Source organism: Castor canadensis, chromosome 1, assembly GCF_047511655.1.
Source record: "Castor canadensis chromosome 1, mCasCan1.hap1v2, whole genome shotgun sequence".
Taxonomy (NCBI): domain Eukaryota; kingdom Metazoa; phylum Chordata; class Mammalia; order Rodentia; family Castoridae; genus Castor; species Castor canadensis.
The window spans coordinates 31,770,273-31,788,117 of NC_133386.1; the positions used below are offsets into that span (position 1 = coordinate 31,770,273).

General features: G+C 37.7%; 1 protein-coding gene across 4 annotated transcripts in view; it reads right to left on the minus strand.

The window, feature by feature from the left end:
* Enpp3 (ectonucleotide pyrophosphatase/phosphodiesterase 3) overlaps positions 1-17,845 on the minus strand; it is a 122,370-nt gene that overhangs the window by 62,851 nt on the left and 41,674 nt on the right. For all 4 annotated transcript variants that reach the window (XM_074074522.1, XM_074074511.1, XM_074074517.1 and 1 more), the window contains exons 12-19: positions 16,305-16,413; positions 14,623-14,751; positions 14,208-14,239; positions 11,615-11,742; positions 6,732-6,798; positions 4,425-4,512; positions 2,590-2,771; positions 886-937 (exon numbers count right to left, since the gene is read on the minus strand). In XM_074074522.1, the coding sequence (XP_073930623.1) occupies positions 886-937; positions 2,590-2,771; positions 4,425-4,512; positions 6,732-6,798; positions 11,615-11,742; positions 14,208-14,239; positions 14,623-14,751; positions 16,305-16,413 (787 nt within the window). The remainder of the gene's footprint in view (positions 1-885; positions 938-2,589; positions 2,772-4,424; positions 4,513-6,731; positions 6,799-11,614; positions 11,743-14,207; positions 14,240-14,622; positions 14,752-16,304; positions 16,414-17,845) is intronic.

Below are 17,845 nucleotides of genomic sequence, written 5' to 3' on the forward strand. Positions count from 1 at the left end.
AGCAGTCTAAACAGATGAACTGAATGTCCTAGTGATTTTGTTTACTTTTATTTGTATGTTATTATATGGATTCAATCACCACAGATCGGAAATATTTAGAAAAAATTGCATCTGTACCAAGCATGTAAAGACTTCTTTTTATTCTTCCCTAAACAATACAGTATGATTTGCCTGGCATTTGCATTGTATTAAGTATTATAAGTAATCCACAGATGACGTAAGTTTATGGGAGGAGGTGCACAGGTTATATACTAATACTGTACCATTTCACGTAAGGGACTTGAGCATCCTCAGATTTTGGTTATCTGCAGGGAGCCTTGGAACAAATCCTCTGCAGATACCAAGGGACGACTGTATCCCCATTTGATAAACAATGAAACTGAGGCCTAGTGAGTTTATACACTAATTCTTAGTGATAACAAGCAATAGTAATATTGCTACAGGTCAAGACTGTTGTAAGTCCTTCCCAAGATTAACTCTTAATTGTTGTTACACCACATGAGGTGGGTACAGTCACTATAGACGAGGACACTGAGGCACAGGGAGGGTAGGTGATTTATCCCAGTTTACACAGCCAGGAAGCAGCTGAGGCAGAGTTCAAACCCAGGCATTTTGGTCTGCTCACATCTTAGAAAAGGAGTAGGGGACTGTTCATAAGGCACAACCATTTCAAGGAATTAATCATGTCCCCAGAACTGCTGTAACCCTCCCCATGCTTGCTACTCTTTGTTCTTAGAACTGCAGGGTTTTTTCCCTCTTGTATATTGGCAATGAAATCTATACTAAAAAACCTCTGTGAGCTTATTTTGGAAAATCTCAAAAGAGCAATGTTGTGTTTCTTTAGTTCTAAACATCAAACACTTAACATAGTTTCTACTGACTTACTTTCTTCCTGGGTGAGATTTAGCATTTGATTCACATCTTCTACTTGGGTAGTCTGCAAGACAATGAATGAGCAGGGAAGGGAGGAAGTAAATCAAGATGATCAGTGTTTTAAGAACGGTCATGGTTATTCATACAATAATTGCATAGTGTTTTTACTACTGCAAATAACCCAGACTAACTTAGGTTTAAATTCCCATTCTGTCTCTACTCAGAAATGTAAACTGCCACTGCCCCCAACCCTGTGCATGTGTGTGCGCACGTGCACGCAGGAGTTTGCCAACGTATAATTCATAACGACACAGTACTCCCACCACAGCGGGGGTCAACAACTGAGGTGGGATGAGAACTCAGTGCCTCTTGGGTTTTGATACAGACCCCTGGGGGGCTGTTAAGGGGCAGATTTTGATTCAGAAAACCTGGGGACGGATCTGAGGTTCTGTATCACACTGAGTAGCAGGAAGCATTCTTTATAGAGAGAAACCCTGTTTACAGTCAGGTAGACCGACTTCTGTGACCTTGGACAAATTACTTCTCTTCTCTGAGCCCTCTTTATTTCTAAAATGAGGAAAAAATTACCTACTTTATGTTGTTATTAATTTCAATGGCAGTCTATTATCTGGAGTCCCAGGTAGTAACTTGCCACTAACGTGATGCAAACAACAGGTCGGAGCTCCCAGCTCTCCACCCCATTCTGATCTTTACTGTGGATTCATTATTATTACAAATCTTACTGGAGTTTTGTACCTTGAAGTCTTTTTCAATTGGGTACTTATTTATGTATGGGTGCAATGTTATTTTGAGGATTAGAAAATGTAAAGTCTTCAGCTGAGGCTGAAGGATGAAAGTTCCAGGCCAGCAAGACTGTCTTAAAAAAAAAATATATATGGTCTTCACTGATCCTTAACAAAAAGGAATAATTCTTACCTGTAACACCAAGTATTTATTTAGCTCTCCAACCATATTTTGAACTTGACATCAAACTTCAAATGTATATTGACATTAGTTTGAGCTTGGTAGACTCCTAATACATGGACTCCAATTTCATTCTGCAATTCCAACCACACCCATGTGCCCTGATTCTCACAGATGGGCTTGGTCCTTGTATTTTGAGTTCCTATTCTGACTCCTTGCACTTGGGGTCCTGTCTATCACTTGAACTTCACCTTGTCAAAAGTCTCTTGGGATCTGAAGTCTTGCTCTGGACTTGGACCAGTGATTGATCTACTAAAAAGATCTTTCCAGTGCCACTGTTGTCAGTTAGCATCAAGTGTTGACTGATAGCAATTTTCCACTGCCACCCATACCACCCACTCCAAGTGACTGTGTCTACCACCAGGTTGCAACCCCTACTCTCTCTACTCTAAATGGCAAAGCATGACTATCCTATTCTTAAACTGTAAGTATGGTCTATGAGAGAAATCAGAGAGCTCCAAGATTACTATTCTGAGTTGTCAAGGACTCTTATCTCACAATGGAACTAACAATTCCTTTCCAAATAGTGCTTTCTGGTTTCCAAAGCACACGTGCCTGGTTGATCTTTTAATGTATGCATTATAATCTTGCATTTCCAGATGAAGTTCAGAGAAACCACATATACTTACTTAGTAAATATCCAAGCACAACTCAAGCCTGATTGTTGGCTACCTGGGTTATAGATCAGCTTGCCCCTTTCTGGTCTTGTGGACACACAATGTTGTTACTTACAGTGTTTCCAAGCTCAGTGCATGAACAGCCCAGGGTGTCTGCGGGCACTGGGATGGTAAAGTTACAAACAGATGACTCTGACACTTCCTCTGTGTGAGATGGATTATAAAAAGGCACCTTCAAAAGATGGTTCAGACTGCCATGGGTACCATTGTTCGGTGCTGGTTGAATGTGTAGAAGATCTGTTTTAAAAAGTAAGTTCAGAGTCACTTTAAACAGGAGCTCCTATGTGGGAAATGCGAGAAACAAACACCTACTGTTTTGTGTCTTTAATAGACTGTGCCTTCAGTGCTGTCATGCACTGCTTGTGCCATTCCATTCACTGACTTCCATCCCCCGGCCCCCACATCTAGCCCTGAGTGGAACAGTGTCCCCACAGAAGAGCCACAGGAATGTCCATGAACTTTTCCTGCTCCTCCAGAGAAAGGTTTCTTTGCTTAGATGATCGCTTTTTCCTTAAGCATACCATGGTTTTCTAGCATAAAATCTATACTTTTTTAAATTTTAGTACTGGGGATTGAACCCAGGGCCTCGTGCAGGTACCCTACCGCTTAGGGCCACATCCCTAAGCCCTAAACCTTAATAAAAATAAGTTTAACAAAGTTAAATAGTTTATGATCTTACTAAGTATGCTTACTTATACAAAAAAATTCTCCAAGAATGGATACTTTTTCAAAATTAAACTAGGGAATTTTGCTTTATATTTAGAGAATTAAACATTTTTTTCTGCATAAATAAAGCACACAAATATTTTTACCAACATAGTCTTTTTAAGTAACTCCTGGTGGGTACCGCCTAAGACATCTGCCCTTGGACTGGAGTCCTATCTTAGTTCCTTGTTATCATCTCCACAAAAGGCCAGCAATCCTGACCACAAACACACAGTGGTGGGAATCAAGAACTTTTGTCATTAAGACTGCAACATTAGTTTTAAATGGGTGGGGTTTTGGTCTCTAGGTCACATTCAATTATGACAAATCAGTAACATGGTTAAGAGAAATAACTGTGAGCCTGTTTAACTGGTGAAATTGCAGCTGTCTGCTTACCTTGCCTGGCAAATGATGTGACCATACAACAGACTGAGGCAAGCATGTGGATAGACAGATCAGGTTCCCTAAACCCTAAATCTTTACTTTTTTAACCATACCAAGTATGTACCCAAACAGGACATTCTTACCATCCCTTTTATGCTGGAAGACTTCTCTTTGCAATTGTAAAATACTTCTGTTTTTAAGTGGGTTTGCCTTGCTTTGAAAAGTTGGAAGTGTTAGTTTATTTTTCTAAATTTTGTGAAATTATATGATTATGTATGAACAGTGTATTAGTTTTCCTAAGATCTAAGTTTTTCATTGCTACTAAAGCAGAAAAAGAATTCTCTTCTTTTTTTGTCCTTTTCCTTCTTCTTCTTCCAGTCCTGGGGTTTGAACTCAAGTTCTTGTACTTGCTAGTCAGGCACTCTACCACTTGATCCACACTCCTAGCCTTTTTTGTTTTGTTTTGTTCTCTCTCTTTTTTTTGCCTCAAGGCCAGCCTCAGACTGTGATCCTCCTACCCATGCCTCTCAAATAGCTGTGTTTACAGACATGACCCACCATGCCCAACTTATTCGTTGAGATGAAGTCTTACCAACTTTCTACCCAGGCTAGCCTCTTGATCCTCCCAGTTTCTACCTCCTGAGTAGCTTGGATTATAGGTGTCTACCACCATGTCTGGTTACTTTTTGTCTTGCTAATGCAGAGCATCTAGCCTAAGGGATTCAATCTATCCCCCGTTTCAAATTATATATGTTAAAGACTATCCACCTTTTGCTGATGAATTTATTTACAAATACTTACCACACATTAGATTATAGACTTCAATATTTTCAAATGGTTCAACTTCAGTCTTTTCTTTAAAACTGGGTCCATGGGCCAAGAAGATAGCCTAGTGGTAACCATGCATCATTATTATTTGATGACATGTAAGCTCACAAGCAAGTTCAGAAAGACAATTTTCCTTCTGTGACAACTGTGCTATCTGAATCTTAGGCCTTTGTCAGGATTTCTTTTCAGACTTAAAAAATGGTTTTCGAATCATTTCTTCCTATGACTTGTGCTAAATCCAATCAAATACAACCCATGAAGGGTTTACTTCTGTCTCTACCAGCGTCTCAGCACCCCAAATGTCAGCAGACTAGGAGGACACAAGCCACAGTGGACAACAGATCACCATTATTCACCGTTATTCTACGTCCCCTTGACACATACTAGAAACTCATCTGATAGCCAGGTGCCAGTGACTCACGCCAGTAATCCCAGCTACTTGGAGGCTGAGATCAAGAAGATTGTGGTTCAAGGCCAGCCTGTGAAAATAATTCATGAAAGCCTATCTCCAAAATAACCAGAGGTGTGGTTCAAGCAGTAGAGCTTGTAAAGCCCTGAGTTCAAATCCCAGTCTCACCAAAAGAAAGGAAGGAAGGAAGGGAAGAAAAGAACGGAAGGGAAAGAGGGAGGGATTCACTAAACAACACCATATTCTCTTTTTGTACACCTTTCATGTCATTGCTTAAATATGTTAATATATCACAAAAATGATGACATTTTAAGTTTTAATTTTTTGTAAAACATCCTAACCTGCTTATGTCTCAAACATCTCCTTTTTATTTTTGAGATGAAGAGGTTTAAATATTTTGACTTATATTTAACTAATGCCAATTTATTTTATTTGTAACAGATCTAATTGTTTTCTATTGTAAACAAGAAGAGAAGTGCGGAGCATAGATAAGTAATTCTTTTCTGTTGAGAGGATGCGTACATTCTTTACAAGATAATCAGCAAAGAATGGAAGTCATGGGCTTTTCTTTCAGCCATTAATTTTAATATTATGTAGCACCCTAGTTAATAGAAAAGCTTTACATTCAGAATTTTTTTCAAATATTTATGAAAAGGTCCACTTCACCGAGACAGTGCTAAGAAGCAGTGTGTTCAGAGTCTAAGGTGCTTTCTGTGTGCACAAGCATGTGTGTTCACACATGAGTGTACATTACAAATGCAAGGCAAGACAGACAGCAAAACTCACAGAGCTCTGCGTGGCTGCGGATCAGCTGTGCTCTTCCCATAGACCCTTCTGAGCACTTGCTTCCCTGGGCTTCAAGCTGCGCACAGCCCTGTATTCCCTTCTCCCTCATCAGTGCCTCTACTCCTGGGTTTCTTTTTCTCCCAACCTCTTCAAGTGGAAGGGCCCACATTCAACCTTTGGTCCTCCTGTCTACAATCAATCCACCTAGAATTAAGGAGTTTAGCTGATTGCACATATTGGCAGTATGGGATTTGAACTCACAGCCCGGCACTTGCTAGACAAGAGGTCTACCTCTTGAGCGAGCCATGCCTCTAGCTCTTTTTGCTTTAGTTTGTTTTTCAGAGAAATTCTCAAGCTTTTGCTTGGGCCATCCTAACTCCACCGTCCACGTAGCTGGGATTGCAGCAGTGAACCACCACCCTGGGCTTGTTTTTGAGATAGGGTCTCACTGACTTTTTGCCCAGCCTGGCTTCAAACTATGATCTTCCTACCACAGGCATGTACCACCATGCCCAGGTACATGTTTAAGTAATCTCTATGCCTAAGACTCAATTTTTATTTCCAGCATAGACCCTTCTCTTTAACCGTCAATTCAATGTCTCTATTTGCATGCTTAATAAATATTTCAAATTCAACATGTCTAGCTGTCCTCTTGCTCCTTCTCTCCAAAGGAGTCGGGTCCTAACTGATCACTTTCCAACAGCTCACGAAGGCCCTCTTGTGCCCTGTACATCAGGCACATCCTGTTTCTTCTCCCTGGGCCACTCCTTTCCTAAACATTTGTAAGGCTAATTCCTTCACCTCCTTCAAATCTCTGCTCAAAGGTCACCTCAGTGCCTCTGGTCCCTTCTTCCCTGTTTAAAGGTGCATACCAAACATTTGCCCTTACTTGCTCTTTCTTTCTCTTCACTTCCCATCTCGCTTCACCTAATGTGCCAAATCATACATCCCTTTATCACACCCATTATCTCCATCCAAAATAAAGCTTCGTGAGGGCGAGAGCACTGTTCCCCATTGTGGCTGAGTCCTATACATTGTCTGCCACACTGCTGAGTTAGGTCTGTTTAAGAACAGCAGGGTGTTACCTCCATGCTCTTGAACTCATTATTGTAGCCATGGTTGCCTCCTCCACAGCTGGAACTTGATTTACTCCTATGGAGAAATGATATTTTTATGTCAATCGGTATACTGATTTGAGGCACTATTGTAAATTACTGGAGTTTCATGTAGCATCTGCTTTAATATAAAACTCTTTGCTTTTATCTACCAACAACAGCATACATTTCCATGCTCAAATTCATAGCTACAGAGGAATAAAATGGTAGTATAGAAGGAAAGAGAATTCTATGAGTAGAGTCAAAATATTTTGATTCTTAGACTTCAACAAAGGAATAAAATCAGAGCGCAGATTAAAAGAAAAGAATTCACCTTCAAGCTCAGCTGCACCTTTACACATCAATGGTGACATGGTGGGGAAGAGAAAATTGATGAGTTACTGTAAGCATTTTAATGCTTCAGGAATAAGTTGTTGGAACTAAGAAATATCTTGATTCTTATTTTACAGGAAGTTAAATAGGAAAACATGGATAAAAAATACTCAGAGTGAATGGGAGGAAGAGGGGATAAAGGGGAATGGTGGAGGGGGTGAATTCAAGCATGATATATTTGATGTGTTGTAAGAGCTTTTGTAAATGGCACAATGCACCTCACCTAGAACAACAATAAAAAAAATAATAAAAGAGTCCTCAGAGTAAGTTAATTATAACACTTGGTAAGGAGAAGCTACTCAATTCTGTAAATTCAGAGCTTATTTTTTTAACTTATGGAAATGTCTTCCAAAAGCTGTTGCTTTGTTTGAATAACTTTTCAAATATAATTAATATATCTTGTGTGTACCTTTCATATTTTAATCTTTGAACTGAGCAGTGTCAGCAATTTTATGTATGGTTATTTTTCAGGTTTAGAAAAAATAGTGATAAATGAACTTAGATTTTCTTAAGACAACAATATTGTGCTGGTTCACATTTGGCTTCTGAAGGGAACAAAACTGTAAATTTCATAAGCTGGCCTTAAAAGGTTTCTCTCATTTATTTCCCCACCCTCGCTCTGCCCTTCCCTCACCACCAAGGGCAAATACTCTCTCACACTCACACACAGGACTCTCTCTCTCACACTCACACACACACACCACAGTTTCTGTTTGTGTTTACATTGAAGTCTCTACTAAGAAAGAGTGAGCAATTTAGCACCTTTAAAAAAAATCAGCTTTTTAAAAATTCATAACTGATTCCCACTCATTTGAAGTAGACAATAAAATAAATCACAAGACAAAGAGTTGCAACTCTGACCAGGCCACAGTCCACCCATTACTGGGAAACAAGAGGAGTCCTACTTTAAGTTGATTACCCTAAGGGTATGAGCAATAAAACTGTTGGCATAGGGTCAAACTGGTTTTAAAATATATTTTTATCCTTATTGCACAGATATTTGGTTTCCTGCAGTTACTGGAAGTATATGACTGGAGATAAATAAGTTTTAAATTCTATGTGGAAAGTTAGAGTGTTTATTTATGAATGAAAGAAGAGGTCTTTTGAACTGAGACTTTGTTAAAACGTTCTATAAATTGGTCCTATATATAGCTTTCTAGTTTCAGAAAAATCTAGTATTTTTATATTTCTATCTCCTAACCCAATTTAATTTAAAAAGTCTTGTAAAATTTTGCTCAGAAGCAAAATGTAAAACTTAGTTTTGAAAAAGCTTTAATTTCTACTGTTTTCCAAGTAAAAACTTCAGAAATTTGTTCTTCCAGCTATTCATGTTCTTGCCTTCCAGCCATTAATTTGAGTGGAAATTGCTTATGGAAAAATGAGAGCTGGGATTTGGAAAAGGTGAGCTGATTTTATCTGTCATAACTGAGCTCGACTTCCAAGTACTCCATGAAATCTTGTGGAACAAATGTTCTATTATCTTTTCCCTGTCTAATTAACTCATCTGAGATCAAAGCTGTGTTTCTCTTCCACAGCTGGGTAATGACATACATGCTTGATGAACAAGACTTCCCAGCTGAGACCCAAGTGGTCTCCAAGTCCTAGCTCTTTGGGATCTCCTTCCTGATGGTCCTTTTCTTTCCTCTTCTACTACCATCATTCCAGGCTAGATCCTCATCATCTCTGAAGTTCCCTAACTAATCATCTTGCTTTTAGAACTGCAGGATCTTTCCGCAAAACATACATGTCCCTAATCTTTTGTATACTATTTAACCACTGCTGGAAATGGAAATATATGTTATCATGAATACAAATTTGGGACTGGATATGAAGAACCAAGAATGTCCTGGAAAATCTGGGTCATAACTTCCTGGTGATGTTGTTGTATAACTAATTTCACCTTCCCCAGGGTTCCACAGCCTCTCTTGGATCTGCCATGACACCACAAGGTCACTACATATCTTTATGTAGGCCACCATCCTGTTCCATAGAGCAGTAAGAATGAGCTCTCTGAAATGCAAATCCCACTGTATGCACCTGAAGTTACTGTGTATCTCCCACTTTCTTCAAGATCAAAGTCACACCCCTCAATCATGACAGAGGGCAGCTACATTCACTCACTTCTCCATCAATACGCCACTGCTAGTGATTGCTGGGATCTAGTTTTTCTCTCTGGGACCCTGCCTCCTTCTCTCTACCCTTCTTGCTCCTGGGCTGCAGCTAGTTTTACAAAAGACCCCAACTGCTCTGAGCATATCCAGAGGACAAAGCCCCTCTTGAAGGACATGAGCTGAGCAAGGATTTAATGTCTATTCCCACTCACCTTCCTGGTTGTGTGTCTTCTATCATGCACAGACACATGGGGCAGACCTGCAATATTGCATGTTCAGCCTATGCCATCTCAAGTTTTCAGAACCCAGGTCAGGAACCACCCCTACCAGGAAGTCTTTCCTGATCTTCCCTGACACCAACACCTGAGTATGTCATCACTTTTGCTTCCCTGAACCTTGTACTTGGTTCTAACACAGTGGTGATCACACACCTGTTTGTCTTCCTTCCCACTTGGGGTAAGAACCGTGTCTGTCATTTTTAGGACTTAGAGAGGTGACTGGGATGTATTTGTCAGTTGCTATGCCAAAGTAAAAAGCTATTAAGCTATTACTCATGTTCTCTATTTTAAAAAAGCACTTTAACAATTTTTCAAACAACTGGGTTTTCCAAAATTAGTAAAAATCTGACACTTTCAGGCAAAGTAAGGCTGAAGATGACGGAAACAGTCTCCACTAATTGTTGAAATTTGCTATAAAAGAGAACCTAATCTATCAAATAGTGCACATTATTACTAAAGATGACATAGTTTAGCTTAGAAAGTAAGTAGCCTGAGAGTCATATTTTCAGACTCGTATGAACGTAGTTTGGGTCAAATCAGGCTGATTCCTCAGTTGTTCTTGTTAAGGTTCTATTTATTTTCCTGAGGTGTGAGTCAGTACACCTTGTAAGTTAACAGCAAGGGAATAATGAAGCTATTGATGAGGAAAATGAAGACTTAAGACACTCGTGTTCCCTTGGGCTCTCAGGCCACTGCTCTTTTTACATCTCACTGCTAGTTGTAGAAAAGACACAAAACTCATCATTTGAGGCTGAACGCTAATGCACGATGCCTAGAGGTATTATGGCGGCTGAATTCTTCTATCATTTCTCATTCAGTCCCAGTGGCCTCCTATCCTCTTTCATTTCATAACCCTTACAGTAAATATTTGGAGCACACATCCCTATTTTAACATCTATTTATTTATATATTATATACCACAGTTACTAACAATCTTGTGTGAAAGCTGAATTTTGTTCACATATTTCAGGGAAACACTTTTAGACAATGTTATCCTGAGCCACATCACCATAGCTGACAGAGAGCTAGAGAAACTCTGATTGCAAGGAGAGAGGTCAGTGTCATCTAGTGTCCAAGCATGGAACTGCATACTGTGGATGAGCAGTGTATTACCATTTATCTTAAATAGGCCCTGCCATCCATCCTTCCTTCTTAGTCCTGTATATATGTATTAAAGCCCAACTCTTGTGCTCTTTCATCTCCTCTTTAGCAAACATATCTTCTGGCCACTATCTTCCCATTGTCATTGTACCCCTTGGCAAATGTTGTATTCATGTATGTTAGACCATAAAATTCTGTTTGATCCTAGTCCTATTTATAGTCACTTATGCACATGGAAAAAATACTGGAATGAAACACAAAATTAAGAATCATTTATTTAGCTAACAGAAAGTGTTTCCTGGCATGCATTTGTTTCCTGGCTTATTACCAGTTTTCTCCACCAGAGTTGTTCTCCACAAGGCAGGAATCACATCTATATTCCAAATGCTTAAGACAAGGCCTGACACACACATAGCAAGCATTAGCTAAACTTTTGTCACATCCAATAAGTCATTGGTTATTTGGGATAGAGTGATTCAGAATGGTTTTATTTTCTTTAAGAACATTTATAGTTTGCAAATGCCTGATGAATAGCACAAAGTAGAGTTATAACTAGAAAGAAGAGGTAAATGGTACAACTAATAGGTTAACTTGGCTTCACAGCCACCAAAAGACTACTTTATGAAAACTAGGACGATGACAAAGACCTTAAAAGAGCTATCAGATCGGTCACTCCATCCCAGCCTGGTGGCATCTTTATTCTCTCTGCTGCCTTCAGGGATGTGACAGCTGAGTAGCAATGTGTGTTATGGATGCCTCCAGAGCAGTGGCTGGAACAGTCTGGACCAGGACTCCCCACTCTCATGGCTGTGATAAAGATTAGAATGCCACCTGACAGGAACAACTTCAAATGCAGAAGTGCTAGACAGCATGAAAAGGTAAAGAAAATGTCAAAGGTCAGGAAAGTTTGCATGATCCTAACAGCAAGGTAAGATTAAGTAAACTTATGACGAAAGACAGTTAGGAAAAGCATGGTAACAGACACACGCACCTTGTAGCCAGCCACTGCCGATCCACCAGGAGATGAGCCTTGTCGATTCTGACATGGTTGGCATAGTGCAGTCGTTTTGGCAAATCAGGAGTCAAATAGGGCTTGAAATGCTGACTGGGTTTCCGGCACTGAAAAAGAAGAGTTAATATCATTCCCATGAAACATAACATATGCAAATTAACTCACAAAATTTCAGCTTCTAAGGCAATTTTTTAAGCACTTTTTAAAAAGTTTTAAGTTTTTTAAAGATTTAAGTTTGGCCAGAAAAACATTAAATCTATTCTCTGCATGGTAAGACTCCCTATTGACAATTGCTATTACTGCTGTAATGATTAAAATTGAAATTAAGTAATTGAATAATTTAAATAATTACATAATTGAATTTAAATTTTTGATTTAAATTATGATTAGGTGTTTGATGCTTTAAGTTTTTATTCCCAGGTATGTATCTCAAGCCTTAACTTCCCCTTCTTTTTTGATGAAAAATAGATATATTTAGATTTAGAATGATATTTAAAATTTTTGAGTCTAAATTATATATGAAAAGCATATAACATGTTATAGATATGGGCAAAATTTTTAAAAATGATTTAATTGCACCAAAAAAATTTCCCCGCTGACTCAGTTTATCTGTTAAATAGTCATTATAAAGTTCACAGTTTTAAAAGTTTTTAAAGTTTATAGTCTTTATAAAGTTCACAGGTTTATCGTAGATGGAAGTAAATTTAATTTAAAACTGCTTTTCTTTAATAACTATTACTGCAACTATGCAACATATTTTAGCACTGTAAAAATGCAGATCACATTGGTATCTAGTCATACAAAAGAAAAATAAGGAAATGAGAAATAGGACTCAAAAAAACTTTCTGTCCTGACCTCTTTGAGAAACAAGAAGGAAGATAATAAACATACAAGTAAGATAAGGAAATGACAGGTCTTCTATTTCCTCATTTTCTCACATATTTTAAACCACAATATCTCATCTATATTAATAAGCCTGTGGGGGGGCAAACAATGTATATACATGTGAGTAAATGTAAAAACAATAAAATTAAATTTAAAAATAAATAAAATAATTAAAAAAATAAGCCTATGGTGCTATTATTTCATACTCAATGGAAAATAAGAAACAATTGAAGTGGTACTTACAAAAACAAAATTTAAAAGAAATACAGGAAATGGAAGAGTAAAGTGACATTGTAGAATGAAAGACGAATGAGAAAAGCACTAATTATACACATATTTTTCTCCATTTTTCCCTCGCCTCTTTTGGTATTTTTTCTAGACTTCTTGTTTTTCTACTTTTTCATTTATCATGACTTCCTAATTATTAAGCCAATATTTTTGTGACTTCCAGGAGGGCACGTGATGGCAGCTGCTGAGTATACAGCTGTCCCCTGAGTGGGAAGGAGACAGTCTTGCCTCTGAGGACAACAATTTGACTCATCACACTTTTCTCCCTGGATTAGCTAAAGTAGATCTAGAGAAAATTGGGGGTACAATGCTAACTTCTGAAAGAGTGCATGGTTATGTTTTGCATTTGAGAATTCAAGACGATGACCCCAGAGTTAAGATAAAATTTTGGTCACTTTAACAATAAAGTTGGTGGCAGTGTCTCTCATGTTGACACTGCGTTTTGAACCTAAACAGTTGCCAGTTCATGTCTGGTTGTGCTGTACAGTGTAAGCTCTATCAGGTCAGGTCCGCGTGAAACATTTCCCTGGGGATAATAAAATAGTGACCCATTTCTCTGGGACTCTGTGGCTCCAGACCCAGTTTGTATCTGCCATGCCACATGAAGGACTTTCCAAAGTCTGTGTTACTCAGTCCTCTTACACTGCTAGGATTGTTAGAGATTTATCCTTCTTCTCAACTGAACTTCAGCTACATATAGATCATGAAGTGATGGAAAAAAAAGAAAGTATGTGAGTTTAGAGAACCCACATGCTGAAAATTCTTAACTATCCTTCCAAGCAGCATCAATACTGAATGTATACACTTCACCAGCAGGGGTGAGATTGTCTATCAGTTATTCAAGATCGGCCTATTTATAAAGGTGTAAGAGAAAAAGAAATTCAACACTCCAAAGGTTTCTGTTTTGATGGTCATTCTACGTTTGAACTTGCAGTGGATCTCATATTAAATTAAACATGACTTAATATTTGTTACAAAATTGTTAACAAAAACCAAGGAAAATAGTGCAACCCAACTCTCACTAGTACATCCCTTTTGAATGGGACATCAGCCCTCTCAGTGAAAAGGACTTCATGACCTTGTCACCTCCTACTAATTTCCCTAAGATAAAAGCAACTAATATGAATGCTGATGGGGAGTACCAGGAGCAATTTATAAGCAGGGTGTGGTGGTACAGCCTATAATCCCAGCAATAGGAAGGCTCAGGCAGGAAGATGGTGAGTTTGAGGCTAGTTTGGGCCCTGTCTCAAATCTGTCCTCAATAAAAATGAAATTAAAAATAAAATAGATAAATAAATCACAAGCGGCTCAAAGTCAAAATATATGTAACAAAAATTTCTCAAAACCCAGAATAAGGCTTTAGATTAGGTTAGATACATTAATTATACTGCATACTCACACTGAGGTTCCTAACAATTTCTTCAGAATTAACTGTTTCAAAAGAAAAAAATGATCACATTACAATTGATACTTGACCACTGGAAAAAAATGTTAGCAACGAAGTGAACTTGACACACCATGTTTATTTATTATATCTATGATCTGGTACAATTAAATAAAAGTGATTTCAAACAAAAAATTACTGTAGCATTTAAGAATGAAGTAGAATATATGTTAACCTGCCAGTCTAAGATAGTTCTCTGACTGCAGACTGACTGTACTTGAACATGGGAACTTCTCATTTGCTTCTGTGTGGTCTTCCAAAAAGTCAGAAGGAGACCTAGTCATCTCTAATGCTGTCAGAATCTGGGAGCAGTGGTTGTGTACTTTCAGTTTTACCTTCTTTTTCTTCATATAGGTGTCTTCATACTTACAGGTAAAAAAATCCTGAGGTATATTACGAGTTCTGATGCGAGGAGCAGGTCCTTCATACATATAGAAATTTATTTGGGGAAAATAATCAGTCATATATTCAACTTTGTCACAGTAAGTCTGGTCCATTCCTGAATCAAAAAAAAAAAAATCCACTGAATGCATATATAGTAGCAATTGCCTGTCTTTAATTATGTCAAATAGGAGCTATTTTATACTACAAATCTCAAACAAAGTCTCTCTGAGAACTTCTATAATGTACTCTATTGCTTTTCTCTAAACAGAAGAACTTGAACATTGTGAGAGTAGAGAAGGGTCATGTTTATGGAGGGAGGATGGAGGGGAATAATGAGCACATTTCTATTCAATTTAGAATATTTAACTTCAAAGAAGAAAAACCTCTGTGGACCAACTAAATCTTTATAATATATGACTTGCACATAAGACAACATGATTCATTTTAAATCAAAATAGCAACATATACATTTAGAAAACATACATTAAGAGAATAAGGACTCAAAAGCATGTGTTAAAGGTCTATTACTTAAATTTATATAAGCAGAATGTGCTGTAAAATCATGTCAGTAAAATCTTTTTTTAGTGGCAGATTCTTCATGCTGCATGCAAATTTGCAATTAATTAATTCACTTTTGAGACAGGATCTCACTATGTAGCCCAAGCTGCCCTTGAACTCACCATCCTCCTGCCTTAGTTTCCTAAGTGCTGGGATTACAGGTGGTTCCAGCACAGAGGTTTTTGTACTTTTTTTAAACAGTTTCTTTTAACAAAATGTACACAAAAAAAGGTCCTCTTTAATTTTAAAACAACAGGGTGAAGTGTTAGGGAATCATATTAGAAGTTATAAAAACACATCACTGTGTTTTCTTTATCTCAATAGACTAGCTCTTCTTCCTGCTCACACCTGATGGCTTTGTTGCTTCACAGCTTTGGAACTCAACGTCCAATGTCCTCCTCAGAAGATGGATTGACCACTCTGGCTAGAAGGGCCCATGTGTGTTTTATGAACTTCTGAACACTGCAAATCTAGAGTACACAGCACTGAGGTGGCATTGAAGAATAGTAGAGAAGGAGCTGGGGATGTAGCTCAGTGGTACAGTGCTTGCCTAGTATGCCTAGCCTGCTCAAGGACCCAGGTTTAATCCCTGGCACCTGCAGTAAGTGAAATGGATGTGAATAAGTGCTTTAAAACAGAATGAACACATTTGTGTGTGCAAGAGGGGTAGCCATTGCTGACCAAACTCTGAGAATTGTGAGATGAAAGGGACTTTGTAGACAAAATTTTCTGATTAAACATACTTAAAAGAAAACGCACAGAGCCTGGTAAAACTTGCCAATATAGAAAATACAGCCACGCTCCGGGAAGGAATCACTAGCTGAAAATAAGGCCCAAAAAGCACTTTTTAGATTGAGTAACAACCCAACCACATCTCTATTAAGTACTCTTACCCCAATGAAGCAGATGGAAAATTTTTCAAAAATGTTAAATAATTAGAAATTTAACTTAGTCCTTTTTTCTTTATAATCTACCACAAAAATTCTTTCTTTCTTTCTTTTTTTTTTTTTGCTTCAAGAGCTTGTAGGTCTGGAAATACAGTCTTTAACATATCACTGTTATTTTTGCATAATCCCTGATGTGATAAAACACGATTTTCAAAAAGCATACCATGGTCAGCCAAAATGATCATATTGACGCAGTTGTGTAAGTTCCGCTGTTTCAGGCCCTCCATCAACATCCCAAAGGCATCATCTACTAACTGTAAGGCTTTAATTACCTTTAAAAAAATAGGAGTTAAGATTACCTTTGAGAATTGTTTCAATTACCCAAATTATTATCTGATCAGGTAAAAATTACACATTTTTCCTTCACTAAAATTGTTGGGTTTTGAAATGGAACAGCAGAATCTAGCACCCATGTAACCACATTCTCCCAATACCAATTCCCTAAATTTCTATTACCAAAATATGGAGTCATGCTTCCTATACAGGAAGATTGTTTACAGGTCAATAAATATATGGAAAAATATTGAATATCAACAAACACTATTCAACTGTAAATGTTTTCATAAGAATGCCTGATGATAGACATGGGAGCCCCAGACACATCTGAGAGTTAGAAGATCATGGGAAATGGGTAACCAGAGAGTTAAAAAGAAGCATATTCTGCACCCTAATAATTTTACTTTTAGACATTTGTCCTAAGTGAATAAAGTACAAATGTAGATTAGAAGCAGAGATAGTCATCATATTATTGACATTTAATTTAAATTAAATTCCAGGAAAAATAAACTATGGTTCATACTTTAAAACTCATACTCTACAACCCTTCCAAAATACTTTTTTTTTGGTGTGGTGCTGGAGATTGAACTCATAGTCATGCTTATGCTAGGTTAGCACTCTGTCACTGACTTGCACACCCCAACCCTCAGCACATTTTTCAAATAACAAAGACATAGGAAAGTCCTCTCCATGCAAAGCTGAATAACAGTGAATGACAACCAAACCGTATACACACCCATACATACTGTAAAATTCTGGTGTTGTATTTAGAGGCATTTACCATTTCTGAGTAAATACACATGCACAGAAAATTAAAAGAAAATACACCAAAGTACTGTTAACAGTGATTGTCTCTGAAGAGTGAATTGGAGTTCATTTTTATTTATTGTTTATATTCCTTTAAATTTTTCTACATCTTACCAATATACTACATTGAACTTGCCTAAAGTTTAAATTTCACCGATGTAACTTTTCAGTATTTTTTTTCAGTAATAAGAAAGTATAATAGCAATGGATTTGGAGAAAATGTTTAATCTCTCATAATATTATCATAGCGATTTTTGTCTTTTTTATTTCTTCTTTTGAGAAAGCATTTTACAAGCCAGGTAGAGTTGAGAGTGTCAGTCCATTATCTCATAAAATCTTCACAGCAAACAATCATTGCGGATGCTACTGGAACTTCCAATTGTAAAAGCCCAGAAAATTGAGGTTTGAAGAAGTTAAATAGCACAGTCATAGCCCACAGTTAATAAGGGACAGAGAGGACTTAAACTCAAACCATGCTCTACCTAGTGCGAAATCCATCATCAAACTCCAAGATGCTTTCCTGATCCTCTCTCTTAGAATGACTGTGTGCTCTGGTTTATCTTGAGTGTCAAGTTTACACTTACTGTCATGGCATTTCACCTAGTCATTCTACTCACTTCT